This window comes from Seriola dumerili, unplaced genomic scaffold (genome assembly GCF_002260705.1).
Source record: "Seriola dumerili isolate Sdu_G_001 unplaced genomic scaffold, Sdu_1.0 BDQW01000079.1, whole genome shotgun sequence".
NCBI lineage: Eukaryota > Metazoa > Chordata > Actinopteri > Carangiformes > Carangidae > Seriola > Seriola dumerili.
The window spans coordinates 1,664,720-1,687,208 of NW_019174334.1; the positions used below are offsets into that span (position 1 = coordinate 1,664,720).

General features: G+C 41.0%; 1 protein-coding gene across 1 annotated transcript; it reads right to left on the reverse strand.

Annotated features, from left to right (window-relative positions):
• Nucleotides 1-10,976: 10,976 nt before the first annotated feature.
• Nucleotides 10,977-12,344, reverse strand: rrs1 (ribosome biogenesis regulator homolog). Its single transcript, XM_022744212.1, has one exon. It carries the CDS (start codon nt 12,290-12,292, stop codon nt 11,240-11,242), a length of 1,053 nt encoding a protein of 350 aa, XP_022599933.1. The 5' UTR covers nt 12,293-12,344; the 3' UTR covers nt 10,977-11,239.
• Between the last annotated feature and the right edge of the window lie 10,145 nt (nt 12,345-22,489).

Consider the following 22,489-nt stretch of genomic DNA (forward strand, 5'->3'; position numbering starts at 1 on the left):
TATCATCAGTGTTCTACAACAGGCATTTGGTCAAGAAGGATTTACTTTTTATGTGAAGGCTGTAGGTTTTATTTATTTAATGTCTACTAATTTATTTATTTCTTTAAAAAAAAAAACATTTAAGAGAAATTATTGAAGAATTTTATTGTCTTTTTCAAAATCAGGATTGGGCTACCATTCAGTTTCATTACTCCAAGTTAGAAGAACATGCACTGCCACTAATTTAATGTTAATTTCTTTTCCTGAACTGGCAAGATCTAGCAAGTAATCATTGTGTAGTTGAATCTGTGATCTTGTAACATATAGATAGGACATTTTTCTTCCTTTGATTCAAATGTGCTCTTCGAAATTAGGTAGCAGGACTCCATCTCCGACCTCTAATCATAGACAAATTGCACTTTTTACTCATCATTTAATTTTAAATGTTTGTTCGTTCATTCTGATGATGTAGCTCTTGTCCCCTTTTTTATTTTTGTTTTTGTGTGCGTGCATGTGTGTGTGTGTGTGTGTGTGTGCAAGATGGACGTCTCCCCATTTTGTAATGAATGCTGACATTAAGATCATGCTGCTTGGTTTTAAACATGTTCTCTTCTCCTGTTCTGCTGCAGACAAATGTGTGTAAATACACTACATAAAAGCCTCTCATAAAACATTTTTAGACAGATGGCTGTGGGCAAAAAAAAAAAAAAAAGAAGAAAAAAAAAACACAGCTAACACAGACCATCCTTTTACAACAAGATCTAAATTTGACCACTGCAGCATCAAGTGTGTCAACAATATTTTATCCTGCTGAAATGCCCTTTGGCAAGACCCCATATCTCTGCCACTCACTCACTATAAAATGTAATGTAAATACACACGACTTTTGGTGTGATTCTGAAGAAATGTACTGCTGCACTGTGCTTCCATGTTAACAGATTGATTCATTTCATTTTTAACCATCCTGAAACAATATAATCTGGTTAAGTAACACTACAGCTATAAATGGTCTTTGTATTATCGGCATTAATGGATCCAGTATTAGTTATAATCTGGATTATCCTGCATTAAGCATTTGAGTGAGAATAAGAAGGGAATCTTGTCAGGGAGATCAAGTGGAAAGATCAGGAGTATAGCACACAACTCTAAAACAGAAAGTAGACTAACATCCACACAAGACATTTGTATTTCAATCCGGTGTCTGAGATGTGTCTAATCTGTATATATTTGTGTTACATGTTCTTTTTTGTTGGTTTGACTTGTTGTGTTTGTACATTCCATTTGTTAAAGTCCAAGTTAATATGTTTGTATGTTAACAACACTTGGCCATGTAACATCATAGGTTTTGAGGGAATTAAGTACATAGACAGGATAGTAGCATCTATCATATACTACTGCAGTTATGCATGAGCAATACACAAGATGCTGGACTTTGCTTTCATTTACAAGGTGAATCACAGATGTAACACTTGCGCTATGTTTTGTAGCATTTTCAGTTGAACTCATAACCAAGGTACCATAGAAATCTTGCCAACTGTCTTTGTAACCATGTACTTAATTTGGAAAAATAAATGCATTTGTTGCATGACTTCCATGGTAATTTTCCTGTGTAGTATTTCTTCCACGTCTTCCTTCTCTGGCGAGTGCCCGACTACAAATTAGCGTATGTTACATGTTAATAAAGATTTCTGACGATTCTTTAGTTTTTCTGACATGCTCACAGCGGGGATAACAACCTCTTGAGTTCTTGCCAAAAACTGATTTCTTGAAAGCCATTTCCTTTGGGGAAAAAAATGGAAATGGGAATCCGCTAGCTTTAATTGTATTTTGTCACATTTCCCCAGGTGGAGTTGACAGCCGAGCAGGTGAACTGTAGAAGCCTGGGTTGGACGACTGATAGAGTGGTTTAAAGATGACGCCCCCTGTAATATCTGTATGTATATGTTGGGATGCTGTCAACTTGGCCTGGGGTTTAGGGACACGAGCCCCCTCCATCAGAACAAGAGGCCTCTCCACAGGGTCAGCTGCTGGCCCTAAAGGGGCCCACTCACCCATGACTTAATGCCCCTGGGCTCCTTTGTCCTCGGGGCTGTTGGTTTTACAGGCCCATTCACTCAATTGCCCCCCAAATGGAGGGAGGCAAAGAACGTGACGACTTGCCTTATGCTGAAGGAGCAGCAGTGCACACGCATACAAACAATGCGCACATAAACACACGGGCACCGCATGCACGCCATGTCCACTTAATCAATCTGTCCTCCCTTCTCTCTCATTCTTGTACAAGAGGGTCTTTTGTTCTTGTTTGACCCACACTGAGAGTTGAAAGATGTCAGGGACCTTTTGCCTCTTAATTGGTTATTGGCAGCAGCCTTTCCACCTTATGCTTCATGCATGTATTTAAGGGAAGCAATCCTTCCATTATAGTGACTTATTGACACGTAGAGAGATACCTGTTGTACACAGACGTGTTGGATTTACAAAGCTGTTTCTGTGAGAATTTTTTTTTTAAAAGTTTGCAATCTTTTTTGCAATTTTTTATTCCAATATACTGTAACACTTGACATGCCGTGGTGTTTACAACTCCAATTTTATCACCCAGAACAGGTCCTGTCCCTCTGTGTCTTCTGTCACTGATTTAACCATTCATGGCTCAGTAAGGTGTGTGTGTGTGTGTGTGTGTGTGTTTTCATATGTGTCTAACTTGTACACTGAAGACATGAAACAGCCTGCAGGCGCCCGACCAAATCTCCTCTGCCTTCCTCCTCTGAGCACACACCCATAGGCAAGCGCACCAACTCTCTCTCTCTCTCTCTCTCTCTCTCTCTCTCTCTCTCTCTCTCCCTCTCTCTCTCTCTCTCACACACTCACACACACACACGCACACACACACACACACACACACTGTTTGCCTTTGTGTATGCTAGACAGCAGATGGCAGCCCATTATAGGGCTGACAGAGCAGTCATCTGGCAGGCACCCTGTTACCCCTCCTCCCCCTCTCCTTCCCCCCATTCCCCCGAAGACACCCAGCACAAAACAGCAGGGATAGGACACTTTTAGGCGGGAGAGTCCACAGCCCTGGGATTGTGTGTGTGTGTGTGTGTGTGTGTGTGTATGTGTGTGTGTTACTGGACCCTGGCCTTTCTGCCCAATATAGGTCACTGTTTCCACTTGTGTGTGTCAGCACCGTGTGAGGTAAGCCAGCGCACACTGTAAGCTTCTCTTTGACTGAGGACTTGCTATGTTTTGAAGCAACAGTATGTGGCCTTATCTGAATTTGAATAAATCACTGTCAAGCATATATAAGTGAGTGCCAATCCCAGCTATAAGAGAAGTGATATGTCATACAGCTCTTATTTATCCACATATTATACAGAAACCTTGTTAAAATCTGTAATCTGGTTTTATGTTTCCTACTGAAATAGAGCCACAGGCTAGAGATAAGCCGTAACAGTAACGGCAGTGGAAAGCCCTCTCAGATATTCTTCTAATGAATCACAGTTTGCTCAAGGGGACCAGTGGAGCTGTCTTTTTTTGTAACATTTACGCCCTTCCCTGTGCAAGACATGCCTCCCAAACACTGGCCCCAGAGTGACTGCCTCCTACTGCCTTTATTACAAAGGATTATATCAAACGGTGGGGGAGGAGGAGGAGTGTGTTTCCCCTGCGGAGGTCAAGGCCAAGGTTAGGATTAGGTTTGGTGTTTGTGTCCTCTGCAAGGAGGTAATCTACAGCCCACCCTATAGAGACCCCGCTACGGGGACATGCTGGGAGGCACCACAGAAGAAGACTACGTGTGACTTCTGAGAGCTGCTTTGTCGTTGCCGGGGCAACCGGCACAATCCCTGGTCCTTTGGCGAGGCTTTCAGCAGGCCTCAATCACACTTCCTTTCGCTTGAGAGAGTTCTCTCTCCAGCACTGTTAAATAGGAGGGAGGCCCAGTGTGTTCAAAGGAAAATGAACAGGAGTTGAAGTATGAGGTAATATACTGAGGCATGTTTCCACTGAAATAAAAAGATGTTAGCTGGTGAGCATTTGCTGGTTTTATAACCATAATAATTATAACTTGAATATTATACAGCCATATATATATATATATACATATGTATACACAGATTCACATGAGCAGATGAAGTAAAGAAACATGAATGATGAAACAGACAACTGAAATAACATTTCTCCTAGGTAACAGCATCAGAGTTGTAGAAAAAGGATAAACTGGATCAGATGCATCACTTGTCCCATCACTGATCCCCTCTAGTTAATACCCTTAATAACACTTATGACTGCAGTGACAGTGATTATATATTTTTCAAAGCATATATCTGGCATTTGATCTTGCTTGCTGAAAAACAGCAAAAAAAAACAAAACAAAAACAGCAGCTGCTCAGCTCTCTGTAAATTCAATCTTTCAGGTATGTTGCACTTCTGGCCACGCCCCCATCAATGACGTCACAGCAGGCGCTGTCCATTAGATGTAATAGGCAAAACACCTTCTGTGACGTCATTAATTTGCGTGTGTCTGTGTACGTTCGCATTGGGATGGATTTAACCTCTTGTTTCTTGGAATGCAGCCAAGTCAAGAAAACCGGATTTGGCAACAAGTACTTGCTCAAATCGGGATATTCGAGACCTGTCTTCGATATTTCAGAAGCTTCTCTCCTCACCCTACAACCTGGCAGTCCGCCCACCTCAGTGAACTCAGCTCAGCCACCCAGGACAAAGAGGAGGGCCTCTTAGTCACCCTCGAAGGCCCCGTTGGTGGCTCCCTGGCATTCACTCTTTTTCCGGCACTTGGACAAAATCCTGTGGAGCAGGCCTGGGGATCTGTGTGTCTGAGGTTGGGAGGCCACAGGCTGAGGCAGAGGGATCTGGGGCCTGCGCACCAGGAAGGGGCCCTCGCGCTCACCCTGGCTCCCATCCAGCGCCATTCCTCCTCCCCCTCCTCCTCCACCTCCTCTGCTCCCCCTCCTGAGCGCCTGCAGAATGTGTCCACTGGGGGACAAAGAGGAAATAACAAACACAAAGGCCCTGTTTATTCCTCGTGACCCAAATTCCACCGCGAGCAGACAAGACAGGCACGGAGTTGTACAGAGGGTTCTGTGTAGTGTGTGTGTCTATGTGTGTGTAAGCAAAGTTTAGTGGCAGGCCGTCAAATATAAATACCCCCTACCCTCACACAAACTGCAAGAGAGATACAGTACCCTAGCAGACAGCTCTAGTTGTAGCTGTAGTAGCTAAAAGATTTAACATGTCCCTTATAAAATAATGAATATTTGACAATACATCGTAAAAATGATTTTAAGAATTTGATTATTCTGTCAAACATTTCCACATCCTTTTAGATGCAAAACTACAGTCTTTCCTTTCCCTCCTGCTTCTCTTTGGCCTTAATGAGATGCAGTGTAGTGAGAGGGGATTGACTAGTGTGTGTGTGTGTGTGTGTGTGTATGTGTGCGTATGCACTTCTGCATGTATGTGTGCGTTTGGGGGTTTAGTAATCAGTGTGCTTTGTCAACTAATGAGAGACGAGAGGGGCCACCTGTTCAGGGGCGCTGGGCGGAGAGCAGTGGGATGGGACTCGGGGATGGGGGATGTGGGGAACAGCTGCTGGGTGCCTGGTGTGTGTGCATGATGTGTATGCATGCACCTTTTGATGGGGGGATGTGTATTTTTTATTATGGCTGCTGTATGGGTTTACACTTACTTTCCATATCTACTGCGTACGCCTGAGTCGTTGTCCCACGCTGAGGTTCTCAGAGATACACTCCTTCGCGGGCCTCTGGGAGGAAGATTCGGCTGAGAGTGAAAACAAACTGCGCTTGAGTTAAAATTGTCTTGATGTCCTGAAATAACCCGCACACTGTCTCTGATGCTGTCCTCTATCGGTTCTACTATTTTCACACTAAATCAGTTATTTTTGCTTTATTTTCTTTATCTAGACATTTGTGGAACAGAAATCTAAGTTTATTTGCACTATTTGATCCTTAGATTGAACATGTCTTTGCCATTATATGATCTGTGGTTTTGCTATAGTAAAAATTAAAGTATTGTCCAAAACTAACTTAAAATATTATATCAAGTCTATTCATACAGCAAAACACACTAATGACGGAAACATTACCATATTTATGTATATAATATGTAAATACGACACTCAGGGATTCACAGACACATCAAGTACCTGTTGTATCATATTTGATAAATACATTTTCAATATGGCATTATGACACAATGCATACAGAACTTATAATTATATACTGCTTCATTCCAGGAAACACTAATGTTAAAATATTAATAAAATTACTCTTACAATTACTTTCTCAAAATGAGCTAAATGAGTAGCTTGGTAAGTCATCTGAGTGCAGCGCTGAGCCATCTTGAATTTGATAAGTAAGCAATTGCACTGTTATTCACTAAAGAGCAGTTAACATGTGCCAGACTGTACACAAATGGTGATTTATGTATTAACCATTAATAACAGCTTAGAGGTCTCAAAAAATCATGTGATTTGTATCATGTATCACATGATACAAACAGCTTTGTAGCTCTCCTGTTAAACCCACCTGTAAAGGGGATGATCTCAAAATTCTAAATATTTCTCTGTAACTTTAAATGATGAAATGATTTAGTATAATATTATAATAAAGTGGGGGGTTCACAAGAGCCAAATAAAAAAAAGTTAGCGTTAGATTAGAGTCTGAAATATCCTGACTTTTAGTCTCTAGTCTGTGCCAAGATCCACAAACACTGGATCTTACATTTCCCATAATGCAACTCATTAGTTTGTAATGCAGACTTTTTGTTAGAAAAATGTTAGAAAATCACTATGACATCATCCGGGTTATTTTTTCAAACCTCAGAAAACTCTCACTAAAACATAACACAGTGTTTTCACTGGCTAAGTAGTATTCCTCATAATGAGTTAACTAAACTCAAGTTGTAATATTAGTTACATTAAATATTCATGATTGAATATGCAACAATCAGGGTTAAATTGTGAGAAAAATACTAGGTATTATTATTATTTATTAAGAATTTACCACTCAAAAACCAAACAAAAAGAGAGAAATATCTAAATTGAAATAATCAAAATTATTCTGAGAAGAAATAATGTTTTTCTGTACAGTCCCATTGCTCACAGTATTAAACTGAAGCCTACACTGTTATGGAAGAGGAGAACAGAATAGAATACAAATGACAAATCTGCCCTCAGATATAAGCAGCAGCAGCAGCAGCAGCAGCAGCAACAGCACAGTCCAGTCATGCTGCATTGCTGAGCAAATTCAGGGGCAAACCAACCTGGCTCAGCTCCATCACACAGGAGGCGGGGAAGTAGCCCTGCTGGCCGTCCTGCAGCCGCCCAAACCACCTCTCCTCCTCATGTTTGGACAGCACCAGGATGACGTCACCTAGAGACAGCTCCAGATCATCTGGCCAGTGTGGCCTGTAGCTATGCACCACCACCATCTAAAGGACAGAAGGAGAGTAACAGCCAGTTTTAGTCTGAATTGTGTATTTCAAACTTCAAGAGGCTCTTTCACATTTTTATACTAAATTTAGATCAGGTGTGGTTGGTCGCATTGCTTTGTGTTCTAGTGTCAAAAGCTGTTGTCAGTGTCCGAGTGGTCTTTGCAGTTTACAGGTCAGACTCAGTGAGGAGAGAGGATTATGTGTCAAGACTCAGAGATTAACTGCTGTGCAGTGAAATAGAAACCCTAAATCTGGGTCTACTCTCCATTATCTGTTCCATCTAAATATGGTGCATGTTCGTCAGAAGAATTAGATAAATGAAACACATAATGGAGTTACAGGAAATTGGTTGACTTTACATAACATCAATGTCAAACTCATATCCATCAGTCCGGGTATATGTGACACTTATGAAATTGTGAATTTTGCTTTCTATTTCTGTCTGACATGAGAGTGTAAATTAACAACATGCAGCCAAAGATCCAGCTTTATATTAATGAATATTTGATGGATTTTTCTATTAAGAAGAACGGTCAACTTGCCTTTTCAGCTTCTGCTCTGTATCGATACCTCCCTGTTAACCATCAAAAGTGGAGATGAATCAGCAAAAAGGTTAGTTTCATCATGTACATTTGAATCTTCACGTAAATGCATGTGCAAATGTATCAATGCAACCATGACCTTCAGTAAATGAGCTCTCTTTAAGGAGAGAAAACAAAAGATTTACCCCATTATTTCTTAATCATCTGCCATCTTTCCCCCCACCAACAGTGCAAATAATGTCATGCTAAGCCACGCTTCACTGCAGATATGATTCCACTCACCTTGTGGAGCAAGGACAGTGGTGAAGACTTCAAAGTGTTCATTGCTGTGCATGTAGATGCGCTGCATCTTGAAGATCTGAAACTTGCACACTGACCGAGGCTGCTGCGCTCTCTCTCCACTACCTTTAAATAAATGCAGCTGACTAATCCACTGCAGCACTGACTGGAGCTGGACACAAGCAACAACACATCCTTGCTAGGGTGCAACACACACAAGCATGTACTGCACAAGACTAGGGACAAAAAAATAAATAAATCTGAATTTATGGTAGAAAAGTGAATGATCATTAGATTAATGTTTGAGTTTTACTTAGATTTCAAGGTTAAATATCACAGATCTTTTTTCAACAATTTTGAGTTGAGCAATGGAATAAAAGGCGGACTTCATCCCAGAGATCATGCTTGACCACCTCATCATCATGCCAGTGCCTATTGTTCTTTGACCATCTGGTCACATGCAAGATAAGTTTAGAGGCCACTGCCACCGCCCGCCTGACGTGGATGAGAATTCATAATTTTACCTCATCAACAGGGCTTGATTGATTTAGGGTTATTGACTGTGTCCCATTTTCCAGTGGCCTGGGTGAGCAGGGACAAAGATGAATGGGCTTGGGACAGAGTGGCGGATTGCTCAACAGATGGTGATTGAACACCCCCCGACACCACCACCACCACCTCCCCTCTCCCGCTCCGGTGCGACGGAGCTTGGCTGTGAGCTTGTGTCGGCGATTAAAAAGCATCCATCAATAACACGTGAGATCACTCAGCCAGATGATCATATCTGAGCACTGGAAGTTTCTTGCAAGCCTGCAACAATTATGAAACATGGCATTTAATAACCCATAAAAGGTTGTGATGAATGTATATTGAACTTCATTAACTTTATTTTCTGTAACAAATCTCAATAGAAAAAATGTGCATTTTATCTTCCCAAATAATTACAAACCGTTACCAGGAAATAAGGTTGAAACCCTGTCAGGAAGACCACGGATTAGCTTGGTGAACTGTGCGAGGAGAAGTGTGTTTGTACACATGTCTGAAAGAGGAAACACCTGTAAATGGATGAGACAACTAATTAACCTCATTATCTATGGCCTCGAGAGTCCTGCAGAATACTCTGCTGGATTGCAGCCCCTCTGGGTCTAAGACAGCTCTCTCTCTCAAAACAGACAGAACATGAAATTATAAACCTGTGCAGACCAAAATACCATTCAAGTAATATGGTGACTAAAGAAATGCTACCTAAAGTGTTATTAACAGCTTTAAATGGTTTTAGGATGTGTACAAATGTACTAAAGATGCCAATTCTTGCATCGAGAGCCCTCCACTGCACTTCTCACTGCTCCTAATTCAGTGTGATGCCTCAGTCTAGACACCAGGGCCAAAGCAAAGCCTTACATAACCAATAACCACAGCTAAGCTTCTTAGAAAACTGATCTGATGTTCACTTCTCGGAAGAAGAAAATACATGAGCACTGGGCAGCTCAAAGTTCAAGCATTTATCTGTTAAGACAATTTAGGGTAAGTACGAAGAAAATATGGGACGTGCAACAAATATATATTGTGACCCACATGTTTTACACTGGACATGAGCAGAGATGAAGGAGATATGATAGAAATATAAGATTGCTTTATACATCAACCATCTCTGCTCCATTAATTATTCAGGCTGACATGCCATCACCGGCCTGTTTGTTACTGCAGTTGAATTTAAGGAACCTGACAAATGGAAATATAAATATAATATCAAGATCTTTCATAGCAGGTTGGGGCAATATGAAAATATATAACATTTGTCAACTGTCAGACTTATGTATTTCTTAAATATTATATTGACACCAGTGCTTTTCTTAGTGTCATCTTAGAATTTAACAAGTTTTTGAACATTTCTCCGGGCATCATCACGGCGTAATGACTTCACCATTACTCCAGTACATCTACTGTCTTGTTTTCTATTGCGGTTCTGTTACACTACAGCAAATTATGGTGTACTGTTTTATGCTTTACAGTGCCACACATGACAGCTTTGACGATTACAGTCAATTAACAAGTGAAGGAAACGTCTAATGTTTGGTGTTTTGAATGTGTTTATGAGCCCTCTAGAACTCTTAGATCATCAGGGACCAGTCTACTCAGTGTTCCTAGGGTTAAAACAAAACAGGGTGGAGCTGCATTCACTTATCATGCTACACATAACTGGAATAACCTTCCAGGAGAGATGTTAGATGTGTCCCAACTAAGGCTACTTTACAAAACAGGCTAAAGACCTCACCTCTGCTGCTAGTTGCCTGTGTATGAAATGTTACAATTCACAATGCTGTGATAAACGTGATGCATTGCCTTTTATCATAATGTGGTTTTCATTTTTGCTTCCTATGTTAGATTTAGAGTCCAAAATTAGATGTGTAGACTTAAATTTTTTTATTATTTCCATTTTAGATTGATGTTTAAAAATGTCTTGTTTTGTCCAACTAACAGCCCCAAACTCAAAGATGTTCAAAGTTATGAAACAGCTGGAGTCAGGTGATGTTTAAAAATAGTTGCTGATTCCTTTTCTGTCAGTTGACTAATGGTATGTAGAATGACACTGGGGAACAATAAGCAGTTTTGAAGCTACTATTTTGTAAATCAGAATATTTAATATCTTTCATAGCTGTGACGACTGTAAATTCAGCATTCAATTAAAAACAGGAGAGGAAACAATATCACCTGATTTTAATTTGGGCTGCAAGATTTAAGTGTATTTATCAGTGTTTTACATTAATATTACACATACTGGGACCAATTTACAGTAAAACTAATTTACATAAAGTGGAAGAGCCTCAAAAATCCTGGACAGTCACAACATCACACCCATCATTCACAGATGAATCAAACAGTCACTTATTGCATCATGAATGTCCAGTCCAACGCTTTGATGCCAAGGCACAACAGATGTAGCAGGACGCAGGAGATGAGAGTCCTCAGCGCTTCCCAGGTTTAGATCTCTTCTTTCCTCCACCACCTCCTCCTCCTCCACCTGCTTTCCCAAATTTGCCTTTCCCACCCTTTCCTTTGCCTTTTCCTCCCATGTTGCCTTTGCGTCCCTTCTTCCCTGCTCCCTTCTTGTATTTTGCTGCGGCCTCCTCCCTGTCCTCCTCTCTCATCTGTTTGTTGACAGCCTTGGTGATGTCCAACTTGGGCTTCTTGCTGTCCATGATTTTCAGAAGCTCCAGCTGCTTCTGCTTCTCATTAGAAAAGTCACCAATGAGGGGCTCAAACTTCCTCTTCTTGCCTGTGTTCTTTGGTGGTTTCTCTTTAGGCAGCCGGTCCTGGAACCTCCCCGCGGATGCTGTGGAGGATCTGGCCACACTGACGGCTCTGGCCAGCTCGTCTTTGGACTGCTGGGCTGTAGGGGTCAGCCCCACTCCTGGGATTTTGACTTTCTGCGCCCTGGCGATGTTCTTCAGCCTGTTGAACTCGTTCTTGGCCACCCTCTCCTTCTTGGCTTTGACGCGTTTGGCGAACTGGTCCTCATTCGGGTCTGCGGTCTCCGGCACCTCAATCAGCCAGTCCTTGGTGTCATCGTTGGCCCTCTTGTAGCCCCAGCGCCTCTTCCACTCCTTCGCAGTTTCATCCCAGACCAAGTTGGTCTTCTTCTTCTTCTGTATGCCCTTCAGTTTGGCGAACTGCTCCCATTTGGTCGGAGGTTTGGGCTTTGGAGGCGGCTTCTCTCTGGGCAGCGGGGTCGTCGGCTCCGGTAGTTTAGCCACTATCGCCTCCTCGACCCTCTCCGTGGGCTGCTTCCAGATCTCGTTGATGAGGAGTTGTGTGTTGTCACGAGCTAAAGACCGCAGGAAGTCCTCTTTCTTCTGCTCCTTGAAGTCCCGGGACTCGATGCGGTTTTTGTCACACGCCAGCAGGTTACCGACGTCAAACTCCAGGTCCAGCTCTTTGTGGACGGAGATACTTCGCAGTTTTTCTGCCTCTTCTTGCTCAGCTTTAGCTAACAGCTCTTCCACACTGCACGCAGCCATGTTGCCCAGTGCTGTTAAATGTTTCACTCCCCACGTGCGAACCAGAAAAACACACGGAACTTCTTCCGGGTCACAGTTCGCGTGGGGAAGTTCCACCTGTGGCCACAAGAGGGTGACATTGTTACATTTCCTCGTGTGAGTTTTTTTTATTTTTTAATTCAACAACATACAGACAATGAACCAGTCATAGTTATAGGGGAAACAATAGGAGTGAAATGAATGAGCCTACAGGAATAAATAGATGACAAAAAAGCCTAAAAAAAAACCGAATATACATAGAAAAATATGTATAGCTACTCATCTTTTGCAGTAATATGAGAAATTCCTTTCAGACATGTTTCAAGACACATCAAAATACTCTGAATTTTTACACAAAAGTTTACTTCATTTTAAAAGATCTTAAAGATCTTAAAACTATGCCTACTGCCTCTGGAAAAATCCAGAATCTATGAATATGCAAATATTTCTTAATACAAACATTTAACTTCCATCACCGCTTCACTTAACAGTCCACTCTCAGTATATGTGCACTGGAAGTTTCAAGTCTCCACTTTGAACTTATGTAAGTTGCATACTGGACCAATGACTGGCTTCCAAACTTTATGACCCCACAAAATCATCTCATATCTATAAGTCTGAACTGAGAGGCAGGGTGAGCTCAGAGAAACTTTCCCTCATGTGAAAACAGTCAACTAGTATCAAACTGTGTGCATGCGTAAATCATTCCGCAGAGAGAAGCTCAAACATCCAGGTAAAGTAATACTAAGCAAAACACATTTGTTTTAGTGTTTTTTTTTCAAAATTTTTCTGAGCACAAGGGTTTCTTGTCCATGTTGATTTAAAAGTTGAGTGTTAACGTTCATTCTTGACCTTGGAAACAGCGGCTGACAAAACATGCCAATGATCATGTTGTACAACAATCTCAAATTCAATATTTCTATATAGAGTTACATTCTTTTTTAATTGGCATACTTGAAATTAAAAATCCCCATAAGTATAAGCATATGTATACTTATTAGTGCTCATTAGTTGGTTTTCATGCTGATTTTATTTCTTTCATTTTATTATTGAAACAGCAAAAACAGCCAAAATGCAAGTGCATTTCACTTACCTGTGCTAAACATGAAAGAAAGAATAATTCTAATAATAAATAAACTGCATTACTAATTATTTGAGTGTACAAACTCATTTTGTATTTAATATTAAGATTGATCAAAATACAATAATTATATCAGTGACAAAATACAACAGTGTGGGAAAAAACCTAAATAAAAGTGATATATATTTCTTTGCAGCACATATCTTTTCCCCGCTAAAGTTAGGGATACTTTGGAAGCTTTTTTACTTGAGTATATATTGTTTATAGAGTCAAGAAATATATTAAAGTCTTCTTTGGTGTTTTCTTCTCTGTGAGTTTCTGTGCCGTGACTTTTATAATGGCTGCATGTCATTTTAAAGTTCTGTGTGATAAACTTTATAATAGGATTACTGTAAGTGTTTTCATGAGAGATTAAATTCAGTAAAGTATTAATATCCTCCCCTCTCTGTAATGTATTCTGTATGTGTTTCTGCCATAGATCCAGGACTATAATAACTCTATTTTTGCCCTTGTCTCCACTAATTTGGAGGGGGGGGGGGCGCGTGGGGGTCCTATTACGACAGACTGGCTGCCGGTTTCTCTACGACAGTGGTGTTATTATTTTGGGCTCCTGTAATTACATTCATCACCACACTTGCCATGTGAATGCTAACACTCTGACAGGCACAGAGATAAGGTCACAAGTGATGCTGTGTTTGGAGATGTGAGGAGGAAATGCGTAATTAGTGGCCCAAAGTCCCTGTTGTGATTTAGAAAAGGCTATAAGGTCCTCTGTGACGTGGATGCATATTGTCTAAAAATCAGCCAATTTAAACACAGTCCACTAGTTAGTCGCTGGCCTCAGCTGCCTGCATGTGTCATCCACTGTCTCCACAAGTGTTGAGGATTTTTTTGCTGACTTTTGATCCGGGGTAAGTTCATCCAAACGGGATTACTTTTCCATGGTGTTTCTCTTATGGAAGAATACACAGCACAGGCCAGATAAAGCTCTCTTTGAGCTGTGACCATGGAGCAAAGTCATTCTCACTGTCAGTGTCTGCGTCTCCACAGCTTTTAAATGTGCTTAAGAGGATAAGATTTCGAAAGAGTTCTCTTCATAACACATTAATGCTTTCATGTGAAAACCCTGGCAGGTTTCGATTTTTTTCATTTGTTAGTTTCAGCCAAAGGAGCTCAGTCCTCTTTATCAACTAGATTCTTTGACTCTTTTTTTTTCCCTGCAAGCCCCTGAAAAATTGATGTTTTGGACTTGCAGGAGGATTTTAAACTGACATTAGTCCTACCTGAGTTCCTAATGCAGAGTATCGTGGTAAGCAGTAACATAAAATATCTCAATAATGGGGAATTTCTCTTGAAATTTTGTAAAGAAAATTAAACCTAAACTAGGTTTTTTATTTTTGTTTTAAGAAATGTCTCCCCTTACATAACAGCCTGCGGAGGCTTGACCCTGTTTATTCACAAACTCATCACTGTAATTTATATGGTCAACTGAATGGACCTCCCTGAAAATACATGTATATCAGCAAAGTTCACGTATGTCTTTTTGTCCTATTTCAAACAGCTAGATGGATGAGCCTCAGAGTCTGAACTGTGCATAAGACTGCATTTGGAAACACTACCTTCATGTCAGGCATTCAACCCACACATCCAAAAGGGGTTTTTAGGAGGAATGTAACTATTCTAAATAGTCACATTTGCTCTCTTATGCCTCTCAAGGTGTCATGGTATTGTGGTAGACTTTCTGGTTAAATAAAGGTTAAATCATTTTTTTCGTTTGCATGTACTGTTTGTATGATAGTATTGAACACAAGGGGGATCATGAACAAAATCCTAAACATTTCTTTCTCTATACACGACCATGAACTTGATTATTTAAGCAGAATATATCACATAAGTGAATGTATCTTCATTTTGAGGGCAAGGCTGACACGTAATAAAATAACTGAGATATAATGAAAAGATTAAGCACCTTTGCACAGCTACGGTTTTTTTTTTTATGAATGAATAGAACTTGTGAATGGTTCACTAAACAGGGGCAAACCCGTAACTCTAACACGATCAGTGTTTTGCATTATTTAAAGGGCTACAAAAACCGTTCATGCCACATTTTATAGCCCTATTTATAGAATGCATGCACATGTGCAGTTAAAATGCTGTGTTTCTCCGGTTTATTTGAAGCTTTTCACACAGCTTTTCACGGGTTACAGCTGTATCTCTATTCTGTATTTGTGAAAAAACGTTGGTCATGTGACGATGTGTGCGCTTCTCTTTTTGTCATCTTCATCTTTAAATACCTACTAGCTGGTGGCCATGATGATCCATGAATCACAGGGGGAAATAAAAGACATTCATTCATGCAAAAACGAGCCTGAGGCTTTGAAACTTCCCTCTCCTTCCCAAAGTTGACCTGTTAGCATCAAAGAAGAGGTGAGAGCGCTGGAGGGCCAGATATAGAAGGAGAGCAAAATAATCTCATCAGCACCATCCTGGCATAAATCAGACATGATTAGCTGCTGACAGTTTGCTTGTGTATTTATAGTCGTTGCATTATTACATAAAATTCTTTGACCTACTTGGTTGGAGGACAGAGAAGGCTTTTTTTCACATTTTACAGTATTTTGTAAACTATATTTCAGTTTCTGTCTTCAATAACAACATGCTGTATTTTTGTATGTTTTACAAGGTGATGTCCGCTTTTATTAAGGAAAAAAAAGGGAGTGAGCACGCATAGGAGACATTTCAAGGTTCATACATGTCATAGGAGCATATAGGAGGATTAAAATATTCCCTGTACATACAGTGAGCCTACAGATCCATCACTGTGGTAAATATGGGTAACAGCTTCACGTGACATGATTTCTCAGACAGAAATCAATAAAAGGGTCTGTCTGTCCGCGTTAACCCTAAGCTGCTCATGCAAAACACACAATCCACATGACTGCGCTGTTAGCTGACAGGCTTAGGCACTTTTGTAGATTACATTCAATACTTCCTGTTTCCACGTCGAGAGGGAAATGAGTGTCCCCTGGCGAACGGAGTTTAGTTGGCTGACAGTTGAGGTCAGAGCTTTTTTATTGATCTGCTGTGGTTGGGACAGAAACACCATTTGGCCCAGTGCAATGCCTCACAGCTACCTGCTGCTCCCAAACTACTGCCTGCGCCGCATGGTACCTCACACTCTAATAAGGACAGGCGAGAAGATAAACTGCATCAACTGCTTTTTTGCAAGGTAAAGAGGCATCAACAAAGGGTTGCTGTCACTTTGCTGCATCTCTTGTATTAATTTCAAACCTTTTAAACCATGACAACAGAGGGCAAAAGGTAATCCTGTGTTTAGACCTCATGCTGTGCCAGGTATTACCCAGCTCTCCGCAGCCAGATCACAGTGGGTGTGCCGTTTGCAGGTGAGCAGGAAACAAAGCTGTGGTCTCCCGGAAGTGAACACTCTCTCCCTCCAGGTGAAGAGAGTGAAACAGTTCAGCTGCACCCCAGAACCTGGCCCGCTTCCTAGAACCAGCACGGCATGGAGAGGAGAGTCCTTGAGATATCATTCCAACCACATTACCAGTGTGTGTGTGTGTGTGTGTATGTGTGTGTAGCAAGGATACCAGATCATGCAAGCAAGTGCATGACGTATGTGTTTGTATGTGTGTGTGTGTGTGTGTGTGTGTGTAGCAAGGATACCAGATCATGCAAGCAAGTGCATGTCGTATGTGTTTGTATGTGTGTGTGTGTGTGTGTGTGTGTGTTTGTGTGTGCTGCAGTGGCTCCATGCTGGATGTTGGAAGCAGACAGAGCTGGGTAGCGCCTGGTGTCATGGCAACTTACAGAGGTCGTCCCTCAGTTTTGTATTCAGCAGCACTGTGGGGGCTTATCGCAGTGACATCATCGGGTACACCCTGTACTCTGATGAGCCAGAGCCTCCACCAAGTCCACCAACTTTGTGAGAATAATGATGAAATGATTAGTAAGTGATTAACAAATCTTCAAGTCTCCTTCACCAACAGCTGGTACTTTTTTCTGTATTTTTCGGCATCAACAGTCAGTCAGGATCCACATACAGCACTTCACTGCAGGTCACAGCCTACCCATCATTCCCAGTCAATTAAAATGATATCTATCTATTTTGAAGTATTTCAGTAAGACTGAGCTTAAAGGGATAGTTCTCATTTTGGTAAATAAGCCTATTTGATGTCTTGTGGAGACAAGGGGGAACAGCTAGCATGGTTTGGCATGTTATATCTTGCCTGATTAATCCATACAAAACCGAGGTGTAAAAACAATACACATGGTTTAACAGGGTTTTATTTTGGTGGGGTGAAGTCACTTCCTGGAGCAATCTCCTGTAAAAATATTAAGTGTTATTTTTTCACTTCTGTTTTCATACTAATAAAACAAAAGAGATATGATGTGTTTATTGAGCTGGTAAGTGGATTTTTTTTTAAAACTTTGGACAGAGCCACACTTTCTGTTTCCTCCTGTTTCCAGTCTTCATGCTAGGCTACACTAAGCTAAGCTAATTAGCTGCTAACCCTAACCCTGTAGCTTCATATTTACCCTACAGATATGAGAGTGGTATCAACCTTCGTAACTAATTATCCGAAAGAAAGTGAATACGCCTATTTTCTAAAATGCCAAACTGTTCCTTTAAATTCAGCACACAATAACTGGATAGAGATTTAATATATTAGCAATGCAGAAACATTATGGTTAAATTTACACTGTCACAGATCCTTCCAGTCTTTCACCTCATGATCACGTCAAATTTCCACTGGGTTTTATAACTTGTGGAGTGTCTTAAAATAGCTTGTCATCTTCTTCTACAGCCTGTGGTATTTTTCACATACATATAATCAGATCCCCCATCACACACACACACACACACACACACACACGCACATGCACACGCACACACACACACACACAGAAAAAGAGAGAGAGGAGCAGAGACACCAACTTTTGCCGAACCTGTGCAGCCTAATGTGTCATCCAGCCCCTCGGGTAGAGCCTGAGAAATCCTCTTTGAAGCCTCGGTACAGCTCCAATAATGAGGGGGCTGAGCGCCGGGCCCCTACGTGAGGGGCATCCAGGGCCCTTATTGATCCCCCGTTAATTAGTCCATAGGTGCACACTGGCGCATAATTAGACTGATACTGAGCTTAATGAATGCAGACAGCCATTAATTCCTCTGGGGAATTGTTCACTGCAGGAAGGATGTAGAATTTGGTCAACCACACATTATTTTGGGAAACAGCATGCTTGTTACAGATATGACGTACACACCGACAACAGCAGAACAGAATGTATATAGTTTCATGTATAGCACTGTTTTGTAATGCAATTTAAAGAGCACTGATCAGTTTGTGTGAAAATGTGACTTACAAAAAGACAGAAAGCTGTCTTGATGATATACCCTCACATGCGTTATTACAGACAAGAAGGCTTTTAGCCACTAAGTGCTGCTCAACTTGACGCCCACCATTTGATGGCAATGGATCATGGGGAATGTAAAAAAAAAAAAAAAAGATACAAAAAAATGATGATACAGAAAGAAATTGTTTCAAACAAAATATGTATTCTGACAAGTGACAAATTGGCCTTTTTAGAGATTCACTGAAGACCCTGTGGAAGTGCTGTCGCCTCCCTTGTGGGATAGTCAATCAGACATTTTATTGAACTTCAAAAACTCATACACATTTGCAATAGTAAAGCGTTGAGCAGGAGATGCAAGCGAGGACGTAAATGATGACTCCAAATCAGTGACGCAGAGCTCAAGTTTAGAGATGAACTTGTCTTTTGGCTTCTTTTGCAACTCAAGATCATTTTTGTTGTTTAAATGATTCCACTATAGTGGCTTTGGTGTTTTTGCATGTGTATCCCTAATCATGGACTGACTTGACAACAGCGCCGTTCAACAGGAGCAACTCCTCCTGGATCAGTCGATGTGTGACTCAGAGAAGCGGTGCTCATTAGCAAAAGGGCAGAAATCACCTTGCTCTTCTCATCCTCAGGGCCACTGTCACTTATCGCTAACAGAGTGTCAGTGCGTTGCTGGCATGCTAAGCGTCCCTGCATGATCAGATTCATGTCGGAGCGGAGAATCAGTGATAATAATATAGAGACCTTCTCCTGCTGTGATGACTGTGTGACTCCTGTCAGCCAGTTTGCTTTGTTCTCCCGAAAGTTGTCTGATCAATGCCGCGATTAAATGTTGGTCACGCATCATGCAACCCTTTGGCCTGACATGATGCAACAGTCACTAATTGCAAGCTACATTCACCCAACTGTCCTCTCTCGTGGCATGACAGACGCCGAACAGCATCAGGATCCCAGGGGAGGTTCCTGAGCTATAAATAATATGGATCACATACATCTATGCAGGGACCCTCAAGCATCGGTACGCTCGCTTTGATATGTAAATTTAATCCGTGCCTTTCCCCACCCCATGCCCTAGAGTTTGAGTAAGTGAAACAATTTAGAGGAATTTCACAGGGCGTCTCAGGTTTAGAATACTCAAACACCCCTGGTTTCTAAAAAAAAAAAAAACATTTGATCTAGGAGGTAAAGCTTAATTTGTGCTAAACTGTATTAAATTCATCAGGTTGAATTAAACCTTAAGTTGCAAGCTTGTATGTTCACACAAATGAGTAATAGTCATGATTTTACAGCTGAAGCTAATTCATCAATGAACTGACAACTCTGTGATTTGCATTTAAAAGCCATTCTTAGGTATTTGCGAAACGTAGAGACACCACGTGAAATATGGAATTTATACCACATTACAGTTACAAATGCAAAGGTGACTGTCGGCTTTAAATGACGACTAAAATTAAAGTATGTTTGCCCCTCAACATGAGGCAAATACCTGACCTCTACAAATCACGACAGCAGTAAGTAAGTGCATCCGTGAAAGAGAAACAAATGGACACTTAAAAGTATAGCGGTTAAGTAACTCGAACAAACAGCCTCAGATATGACCACTAAATTGAACTGGCACCTCTGTCATCATTCTTCAGAAAACTGTACATTATGACCTTCAGCATACAAAACTTGAATGTAAGGCAGGGCTGCCTTTTAGACACCACTTTTATCTAACGCCTCTGCACAAAGAAGCAAAAAAACCTGGCGTAAGGAGCACAAAACCTTCCCCACCTCAGAAAATGAAAAGATCTGAACATCAATGAACTTCTACGGGTAGTTTTGGATCTCAGCGTGCAAAGCAGATTTCTACCTCCTTCATCCTCCAGAGGGATTTTTTTTTTTTTTTTTTCCTATTCAATAAACAAAGTTTCAGACTGTGACAGCACCTGAAGAAGGCTTGAATCTCTTTCAAAGCAAAGCGCGACACTGCTCCCTCTTAGGTGCTTGATATTATTTGGTGTTTCTGTTATTTCGTCCACACTTGCTCAGGCTCTGAGGTTAGATGCGAAGTGGTGGCTTTGAAACGTTACACTCTTGCTGCTCTGCTGTCATTCTGGACTCCACAGGAAGTGAAGAAAGCCTTTCATTTCTATTATTCGCAGTTGCTACAAACATTCTAAGTTCTTTCATAAGAATAAGACATTGCGCTCACACATCCACTTTTTCACTCAAACAAGCACCTCAGAGTGAAATCAAACATCACCAGCCCTGTGCTAATTCTCAGGTTTATTTTAAGGGGTTTTTTTCTTCCCCGAGACTTTTCTCTGGAGCAGAGATTTATGGGTAATTTACACCCCAGTTTCATTTGCTCATTGCCTGCGTACATGGTGTCAATGGAGAGTAATGCGTGTGACAGCCGCAAGGCCTCGACTCCATATGTACTCCCAAATAAAACATGATGATTCAGTGTCACAGATGATTTACAGCAGATAACGGATGACGGATCCATTTTGTTATTCTTTACGTGCTGTTACAGGCGGGGAGGAGGGGTGCAACAAAGCAGCATCTTGACTTTAATTGTGTGAATCGCCGCAGGCTACGTACAACCTACTTGTGGTTAGTTAGGCTCCTGTTCATTCTGCCTTGTTTGAAAGTCATTGCCAACCCAAGTTAAACTAAACTATGTCCACCCCGGGGCTCAGTGTTATATCACACAACTCAATCAAGCAGATGGCTGCGCATACTTATAGTCTCAGCTCTTGCTTTCTGCCGGAGGTTTATTAGTGCAAAGTATACATTGTTGTGAGCATAACAGAAACACAAAGCCATGCATACATGCATGTGCGCTGGGATACAAACACAAACTTGTGTATAGCCGAGAGCGATGGCTTCCAGCTCAACGCAGGGCGGGAGATTGGTGTTGTGCCAATATCTAAATCCCTCATCTAATTAATGTTTACATAACTGTGGCTAATGTAATTCATGCTCGCCCATCTTGAGAGGGGTCAAGGAGCTTGGGGAAGCCCACCTGAGTTGACAATAGCCGGTGTGGGAGTTGAATGCACAGCCCAGTGAACTGGACACATCAGGGATTGAGAGGAGGAAAAAAAAAAAAAAAAAAAAAAAAACACACTCTAATTACAAAGCCCAGCTTGCAAATGTTTGGTCACAGAGCAATTCAGTAATCAAATTGAAAGTTCCAGGAAAACTTATTTGTGAGTGTTACCCATGATCAATAAATATCTGCCTCCCACACACATCCTATCTAATTTAAGTAATAAAACATCTTTGCGTCGAGATAACTATGTTAAAAAGACATCATTTCAACATGAAAGCAAAGTAATTAAACAGACATTACTCACTGGTATGTAAAAGTGGAAACAACAATTAGCTATGTAAATGCAGTTACTCAAATATAATGACCCCAAAATTGAATTAATTTCTTCTATATTTATAGTGTCCTGCCGCAGAAAAAAAAACGCTAAAGCAATCACAGCCTGCTGCCATCACAGAGCACTTAGTGAGTTTTAAAAGGCGCTGTAATTTAATGGCAAGGAATCATGAAAACTAATCTAAATTGCTGTCTCGACAGAGCAACGGCGTCGAAGAACAAACCTCACCTTTACTACATTTGACATATACTGCTGTATTATTTTTATTTTCAAGGAAGATAATAAAATACACACTTTCTCTATTAGCCAACTTATTCTGCAAAAAAAAAAGTCCATATAAAGTAC